Here is a 9,320-nt window from a genome sequence, read left to right on the forward strand (position 1 = left end):
TACTTTCCAAGGAAATTTCAGCCTGCATCATCTTATTTTCTCTTCCCCGGAAGCCCATAGGACAAGTAATTCAATGCTTGGAGAAGGGGTGTGGCTTGCCTGAGTTCACCCAGCTGGCAAAGGAGCAAGGAGCCAAAACCTAGAACTCCTCACTGGCACTCTAAATATCTTGTGCCTCCTCCTTCTTAAAGTGCAAAGACACGTTATTCTCAAGTGGATTCGGTTCAAAATTTTCTACCTAAAATCCAAAACCTTCTATCAGTTGATTTATTTCTTCCTTACCTAGTGGATCCTATTTCTCACTATTCCTATTTGCTCATTTTTTTCCCCATTTTTCTTTAGCTTGGCTAGTCTCTTTTGTAAGCTCAATAATTATGATTTAGCACTGCTTTTTTTTTAGCACTGCTTTTCACTGTAGTAATAGCTACCATGTCTTGAGCATTTAGAACGTTCTAGATACTATACCAAACTGCTAAATAATCTCGTTTTATCGTCAAAACAACAGCTGAGTACTAAGAGACCTACCTAATTTAACACATCCCAAAGAGAACCCTTGGTCCCCACCCACCCCAAACTTGCTTCCCCCGTGGTCTTGCTCATCTTGGTAAATGGAATATCATCCTCTTTCTGTTGCTCAGGCCAGCAACCCAGACATTAGTTCATGTCTGTCTTTATTTACACGTCATCCTCTAACTGCCCGTTGCCACTACACTTACAATATAGCCCCAAATTGTGTGCTTCTCACCCCTCCACTCCTGCCACCCTCAGCCAAGCACCACTATCCATGTATACCCAGACTGCCATAACTCCAACTGGCCCTGCTTCCACTCTTTCTCTTGTATACGTTATTCTTCCCAAAGCAGCTAACGGGGATGCTTTAAAAATGCAGATTTAATCTGAATCCATTGGAAACAGCCCGGATGTCCCTAACAGGTGAATGGATAAATTAACTGGGGTACATCCATACAGTGACATACTCCTCAGCAATAAAAATTTTAAAAATTAAGTACATGCAGCCGAATCCAGTTTGGCTCAGTGGATAGAGCGTCGGCCTGCGGACTGAAAGGTCCCAGGTTCGATTCCGGTGAAGGGCATGTACCTGGGTTGCGGGCGCGTCCCCAGTGGGGGATGTGCAGGAGGCAGCTGATCGATGTCTCTCTCTCATCGATGTTTCTAGCTTTCTATCTCTCTCCCTTCCTCTCTGTAAAAAATCAATAAAATATATTTAAAAAAAAAAATTAAGTACATGCAACAGCATGGATGAATCTCAAAAACACTATGCTGAGTGAAGAAAATAACGTACCATGTGATATCATTTATATGAAATTATAGAATATCAAAACTAACTTAGAGTGACACAAATTAGCCAAGTGGCTGCCTCTGGGAGAGAGGGATTTGAATGGCAAGGAGCAGGAAGGAACTTTCTAGGGCAGTGAAAATATTTTTTTGTCTTGCTATGCATTTGTCAAGATGGATCAGAATTAAAGATCAGATTACTTCACAGTGTTAAAAATTACACTTTGGCAACCTGGCCCCCATTGACCTCTTCCAACTCTTCTCCTACACTTGCCCTCCCACCCCGCTTCCCGACCCATCTAGCCACCATGGTTGCCGGGCAGCTCTTGAACATACCAAGCCCTTTCTGACCCTGAGTCTTTGCACGCCCCACCTGACACCCTCCCTCTGAGCTTCATGCAGGCCCCAGGCCCGGTCCCCTCCACAGAGGGAGCTTTCTGGCGGTCCTCTGAAGGCACTCCCCAGGCACTCTCATTTACTTCTCTGTTTCCATCCTGTGGGTGGCATTTGCCACTTTCTGTTATTTTCTTATTTACTGTCTGCTTCTGCTCCCAGAAAGCAAGCTCTGCAAGAGTAAGGACCCATCTGTCACTGTATACCCTGCATCTACATCAACGCCTGGCACATTACATAACAGTTTGTCGAATGAATGGGAAAAGTTGACAACTGTCACTATCTCCATTTTGCAGCTTTGCAATCTGAGGCTGGCCAAGGGTCAGTCATCTCCCCCGGGGTCCCACACCAGGATTCACACCCAGGCCATCTGTCACCCAGGCCTGCATCGCAACCATTCTGAGGTCTTTTTTTTTTTAATATATTTTATTGATATTTTACGGAGGGGAAGGGAGAGGGATAGAGAGTTAGAAACATCGGCAAGAGAGAAACATCAATCAGCTGCCTCCTGCACACCTCCTACTGAGGATGTGTCCGCAACCAAGGTACATGCCCTTGACCGGAATCGAACCTAGGACCTTTCAGTCCGCAGGCCGACGCTCTATCCACTGAGCCAAACCAGTTAGGACCCATTCTGAGGTCTTCTGTTTTGCTTCTTCGTTTTTGTACTGTTCACTCGCCCTGGCCTGGGCCTCTCCCCTACACTTCCACCTGCCCCAAGCTCATGATGGCTTCTCTCTCCATTGACTTCATGCTTGATCATTCACTTCATGTTTTTCTTTCTTTCTGTATCTGTCTCCCCAGCAAAGGAGGGGCCCCTAGTGACTTTCCCTTCCTCTTGTCACTCACCACACACCTAGGACAGAGCTGGGCACAGGTACCTAACCCATACTCATGAACGTGATCCCTTGGGGGTGGGGGTGAGTCAGGTAGCCCTGTGGGTATGTGCAAATGCTGGGTTACATGACTCACTTTGCTATTTCAAAGTATGCTGACCTTAGTTAGCTTCCTTGGCATCCGGCCATTCAGTTTCAACACCAGCTTGTTAGGGCTGATGCAAATTAGAGCTGCCACCGTCAGGCACCATGATATTACTCAGGTCTCCGTGCTGTGCTTCTGGAATCTCCTGCATACTGCAGAAGCCTCGCAGAAGGCTGCACAGGCTGAGCACGCAGTGAATGGGGGCTGATCTGGATGGTGTGGGATCAATGGAAGCATCCTCGCGTCTTCCCCTGAGGTCACTTAAGGGATTACTCAAAGCTTTCTCCTAAGGTTAGGTGGTGTGCGAGTCCAAGTCGATCATTAGAGATGTTATTCACACTTTTTTCCGCCAAAGTAAATGCATTCATCTCCTGATTAAAATAGTAAGCCCTGTGTCTGGGCCTCTGAATGCAAACAGAAGAAACAATTAAAGAAAGCCTTTAGTTAAAGCAGGCAGCAAAGCAACAAGAAATATAGTTAGAAAACATGACTTGATAGGCAATTGGTATTTTTTTTCTAGTTCACTACCATAAGGTGGACTTTTAGAATACAGCGTAAGTTTTAACTTCACAGGTTTTAACTCGCTGGTCTCGCAATACTCATGGATTTCCTTGTGAGGATTTAATTCTCATTTGAGGAAGAGGAAATGGTGGTCAGAGAAGGTCGCCTCATCTGCTCAGAGAAGGATTCAAAGTGGGTGTGACGTCTCCTTGCTCCACCTTATTGCAGAAGTCCAAGCCATCAGACAAGCACTGCCTGTCATCAGGCCCACGGGAGTTCACAGGAACCCCACTCAGCTACTCAGGGCTACCCTGCTTCTGACCACATGGCCTTGGGCAAGTTACTCAACCTCTCTGAAAATCCTCTTTAATCCCTTCCCCGGCAGAAACGTGTATACTCGTTTTCACAAAATGTTCTTTTTCAGTCGTCGACGAGTATACTAAGAAAATATGGTAAAAAAATATGGTTTATAGGAAGACGAGTTACAAACTGTTTTCATAACCAGCATCAAAAATACTATATAGAACCAAAATTTAAAAATTAGTCTGAAAAAGAAACGTTTTTAACAAAAAAATTGTTGGGGAAGGGGTTAAGACAAGATTTCCCTCCCTCCAATCTCACAGGTGAATATGAAATTCACTGTGAGTGTGAAATGGCACATTCATTTACTAAGTATTGAGCACCTACTATGGATAAGGCTCGGTCCATGGACCTGGGATACGGAGTGAGCCAAAGTCCCTGCTTCCTGGAGCTTCTATTGCCATAAAAGAAAACAGACAAGAAATGATTTAAAATGTACATGTAAGTGCTTGCTTTAGCAGCACATATACTAAAATTGGAACGATGTAGAAATTAGAGGAAATTAACTAATTAAAAAAATAAAATAAAATACACGTGTGATTTCCAAGGATTGATAAGTGCAGTAAAGGAAAACAAAACAAGATAAGATTATAGAGATGAGATGCTATTTTAGATCCAGGGCAGGGGATGGGCTAGTCAGGAAGGCTTCTCTGAGAAACTGACCCTTGAGAAGAGACTGAAATGAGATTTGACTACAGGCCACGCGAATACCCGGAGAAGAAAAGTGTGCAGCATAGGGGGTACCAGCATGCACAATTACATGCCAGAGATGAAAGCAATTCAGTGTTACAAAGGATTCAATTCCATTTCAATTACTACTAGGTGATGAACTGTCATAAGGAGTTTGGACAGGAGCTACCTGAGCAGCAATCTTCTGAAGCAGCCCGTGGAAATACATGTCAAATGAACAAATAAATGGCAATGGGTATAATGCCCCTGTGTACGTGCACACCCAAGTAAAAAAGATGAAAATTCAACCGTGTTAAATCTATCGATTATGGCAACATTGATCAGTGGATGGTCCATATGATTCCACTAACTAAGAAGTTTATCTCATATTTTAATACAAGTTTTCTCGGCTACACTGTCACTATCACAGAGGTATTCATGTCCACTAGAGTTTTATATACTAGGTTCTGCCCAGGCTTCCAGAAACCCTGGCCCAGGTCCCAACATGTGTGGTTCTGCTAGTCCTGCAGGACACCATGGATAACGATAGTCACCTTCCAGAGTCAGGATGGTGACAGCGGAACTTCACATGGATATTTACCAGCAAGGACTCACGGGTACAGACACCAGGGGACAAGAACTCTGCAGTCTGACCATGCCACCGGCTATGTCATCACAGGCCCCCTGCACCCACCTTCCCCACATTCTGCCTCTCCTCCTGCTTGGCCAGAGACACCTCCCTGATTTTTTGTCCTGGCCTCGTGGGTTCTTCCCAGTGTCCCTGAATTTCAGATTCCCATCTTTTCTTTCAAAAGCCTCATTAAAATTCATCTTATCAAGTTGTCCATATCCAATGCTTTCCATCCTGGGGCAGGGGAAGGCTTCCATCCTGAAAACGGCTAACCACTTTGAACCTGTTTTTCCATTTTTAAAATGTGTCTTTACACACTACTGCTGGATGCCACAGCACAGCTGCAGCTCACAGACATGATCAAGTGGAGTGACAGAAGCCAGATACAAAAGAGTTCCTACCGTGTGATTCTAGGTATCGGACGTTTAAGAAAGTCAAGACTACTCTCCGGTAATGACATCAGAACAGGGGTTCCCGGGGATGGGGAGGGGGCACAAGGGAACCCGCTGAGGTGCTAGGAACGCTCTGTAGCTTTTTCCAGGGGGCAGTGGCCTGGATGCATGCACATGTAAAAATTCACCGGGCTACTTACTACAGTACTTATCATCTCAGCACCTTACTGTCTGATAGTAAGATTAAAAGTTAAAAAGGGCAGTCTTAGGAAGAGCTGTCTGGGGACTTCAAAAACATCCCGACAGGCGTTTCCTTACCTCTCTGGCATTTCTGGCACCTTCTACAACCTGAGTGGGGATCTCTTTCATCTTCCTTCCTTCCTGCAGGAAATTCTACTGGGCCATTCTCAATGGCCAGCTTTAAAACAATCAAGGCCATGAGTCTGTCCGTCTGCCCTGGGCCAGTAATAAAGAAGCTTATTTTGCTTTATGGCTTCCACGAACTAGAAAAGCCTTTGAACGTCCCTCTCAATAGGGGGACAATAAACATCAAGTGAGAGCAGGAGAACGCCGGAGAACAAATGAAATCCTCTCTGAAGACCATTTGGAGGAACAGCAGCCCCTCCGTGGGTTACGCATACACGCATACGCGTTCTTTGATCCAAACCCCATGAGGAAGTTTGGGAAGAGAACTCAGGATGGTGCACTGGAAAGAGAGCCCCCCGTGGGCCAGCTCTTCCCTGGGCAACCACCGCAGCTTGAGAAAGTTGCTAAGCCTCTGCAGGTCTCCGGTCAGATGACCTTCCTTACCTTGCTCTTAATCCCAGGGAGGAGAATCAAGTGACATGAGGCCTACGCTCTGGCAAAACACGAACAGCTGAGAGCAATGGAAAGTTTTTAAAACTGAAATAAAAGAGACGGTCTGTGAAAAGCCTCTGTTCCAAGAGCACTTTCACATCTGCTAAATGATTCCGTCTTCACAAGAAGTCGAGGAGGTGGCACCTTGACTCCCACGTCACCCAAGAGGAAGCTGAAACACCAGGCAAGCAAGTGGGTGCCCGAGGGCGCTGGGCGTGCAGAGAGAGAGAAGGGCAGATGCTCCAGGTTTTCACCAGGTAGCCGGGTAGTCAGCGCCTGCTAGTCTGCCACCACAGGTGCCTGCGGGTTTGAAACCCATTAGGAGTAGGAAACCATGAAGAGTCCAAGACCACTGACCACTGTGCCTAAAGAGCAGCCTTTCTCTCATTTAGAGACAAATGAACTAAATCAGAAGCCACGGAGCCTTGGGAATGCGTGTTTCATGGGCACCGTATTGAGGATCCAGATCTTTCATCTGAGAAGCAGATGTTCTGAGTGTTTCAAGGTACCCCCCACGAAACTACATTTTATCCGCAAGACTCCCCAGGGTGGGTCTAACGCTGCGGATTTACCTGAGAGACACAGAAGAAAATCCTGCCCTTGGCGGACAGGTAACTAGATTTCCTAGTAGTAAAATAAATAAATAAATAAAAATAAAAATAAAAAAATAACAAGAAACGAACAACACACACACACAAAAACCCCCACCAGCGCCACATCACAAAATGTTATTTGGAAGCATATGCTTCCTAAACCAAAACAGTGCTCGGCAGATTTGGGGCTGTTTTGCCCTATAAACCACTTTCTCGGTTACATAAAACTGCAAATTGCCATCTGAAGGCTTTGCAGGCTTGAATTTCCATCTTCCCTGGAAGTTTATGAGCAAACAGAATTAAACTTGGTCCTCTTTCTCTCAGACTTTTTGTACTGTGCCTGCCAAAGGAAACATTTTTCCTCTGTGTGTTGGCTCCACGATACCGCCTTTTAGAGAAGTCACCGCACATGAAATAACTGTGTGCTCTAGACTTATGTGGCTAAAGACTGACTTTTAAAAAAAACGCACACACATTTTCTTTACCCCCTCCGTGTTTTGTGCTTTGCTGTAGCAATACTACAGATCTAAAGGATCTCCGAAGAGATTTATTTTTTTAAATTAAATCTTCATCATTGAAAGTATTACATATGTCCCTTCCCTCCCACCCCCATTGACCCCTCCTGGCCTGCCCCCACTGCCGGGCCCCAGGCCTTCACCACCCTCTAGTCTGTGTCCATGGGTTATGCATATATGCATACAAGTTCTTTGATCCAAAGAGATACTTTTAATTGTGTTTGCAAACCCACAATCAATGGATATAAATACCTCCTTAAAAAAACAAACTCACGGCCGAAACCGGTTTGGCTCAGTGGATTGAGCGTAGGCTTGCGGACTGAAAGGTCCCAGGTTCGATTCTGGTCAAGGGCATGTACCTGGGTTGTGGGCACATCCCCAGTAGGAGATGTGCAGGAGGCAGCTGATCGATGTTCCTCTCTCATCGATGTTTCTAACTCTCTATCTCTCTCCCTTCCTCTCTGTAAAAAAGCAAACTCACGGCAGGAAATGGAAGAGTTATTACTGGAATGCAGTGAGGGATGCACAACTGCATGCATTTACTCAAAAGCAACTGACTGCACACTTAAGAGTGTGAGTTTTATGACCTATAACATACACCGCAATAAAGCCATTGAAAAGTGTGCCCATGATTCACAAAGTGAGAGGTTTCAGATTTTGAGTGTGATTCAAGCTAACATTAGGAGCATTGATTTTTCTACGCTGCCAATGTATTTATGGTACTATGGGACAACACAGTGTTCCTCTACAGCCGCTTTCTCAACTCTGGTGCTCCTGTCATCTGGGGCCAGACAATTCTTTGTTGTGGAGGGCTGCCCTGTGCATCATGGGATGTTTAGAATCACTAGTTGCCAGAAGCACTCCCCTCCCCCCCATTACAGTGGCCAAAAATGTCTCCCAATATCCCAGGGGGGACAGAACAGCTCCTGGGGGACAGTCACTGCTCTAGATGTTGACAAGCTGGAAAAGAAATCTGCTCTCTGAAAAAGTGGCTGACAAATAAATACAAAGTGCTGGGGGGTGCCTCCTCCTCCCCCACCCAGCGACAAGAGGTTTGCTCAGGTGCCCCATTCACCCCGCCCAGGACAACATAGGACACTTCTCTCCCCGTGGCACTGCTGCCCCCACTCTGCAAATTATACAGTCAGTGTTCTATCTAGACCATAAACCATTATTTTTTAAATTAAGGCTAATTGTATAGCCCTGTGCCCGTGTGACTCTCTAGGTATGGCACTCAGCCAAGAAACGAAGTCACTGCGTTTTCCATAAATGCTTTGTGGCCACTGATTCGGAGACAATGAGTAAAGCACCAGACAATTCAACTTAGCCAGCGTTAACCCGGCAATTTCAAGTCCCAGGAACTCTGGGAACCTTCTCTCTTTTCATTTCAAGAGCGAAGTTCCCATTTTATAGATGAACTCTTCAAGGCTCAGAGAAAAACTGAGCTGTGCCCAAGATCACACAAGTGGCAGAGCTGAACTTTTTCTTGACTTCCGAGTTAAAAATGTATCCCCTACTCCGAGCTTTAAGGGCTCACCATGGGCCAGACACCCTGCTGGCTGGTTGCCTCATACATATTAGCCCATTTTAAATCCTCATTGTTGAGCCATGGGGGGGCATTATTATTCCTACTTTACAGACAAAGAAATGGAGGCTGAGGTGAAGTCCTTGTCCAAGGTCACACAGCTGGATAGCCTGAAACTTGGAACTCCAATTACTTTGAACTCTGTAGTCCGGCCACTACACCCTACTGCCTCTCCTCAAGTATAAATGGCTTATTTCATTAAGAATCGGTCAATACACTTTCATAGATAAATTACACTGTAATTCAGGGAGATTTGTATTTGGGCTCATACTTTCACTTAGGGTTTCTTTTATAACACCATAAGCCCTGTCCTACGAACATCTGTGAGCTTCCTAGAACTGCAGGAAACATTCCCTCTACCCAATTGTCAAAAAGCAGTCAAGCTAAAATTTCACTACTGCTGCCCTAACAGTTAATAAGTTCTCCAGTTTTTTCTTCTCTAGCTCAGTCAGTCAGTCAATAATGACTTCAGTTAAAATCTATTCAAACATATCAAATAATTTAATCACAATTAAAATCCATGATAGAAGCACCAGGAAGGAAAAG

General features: G+C 45.2%; 1 protein-coding gene across 2 annotated transcripts in view; it reads right to left on the minus strand.

Annotated features, from left to right (window-relative positions):
* The window catches only part of KAT2B (K(lysine) acetyltransferase 2B), a 78,588-nt gene extending 74,672 nt beyond the window's left edge, over positions 1–3,916 (minus strand). For both annotated transcript variants that reach the window (XM_015568076.1, XM_015568077.1), the window contains exon 1: positions 3,859–3,916. In XM_015568076.1, coding sequence (XP_015423562.1) covers positions 3,859–3,879 — 21 coding nt within the window. In that variant the 5' untranslated portion in view covers positions 3,880–3,916. The remainder of the gene's footprint in view (positions 1–3,858) is intronic.
* Positions 3,917–9,320: the final 5,404 nt, after the last annotated feature.

The sequence above is a fragment of the Myotis davidii genome, unplaced genomic scaffold (genome assembly GCF_000327345.1).
Source record: "Myotis davidii unplaced genomic scaffold, ASM32734v1 scaffold962, whole genome shotgun sequence".
NCBI classification, from domain to species: Eukaryota; Metazoa; Chordata; class Mammalia; order Chiroptera; family Vespertilionidae; genus Myotis; species Myotis davidii.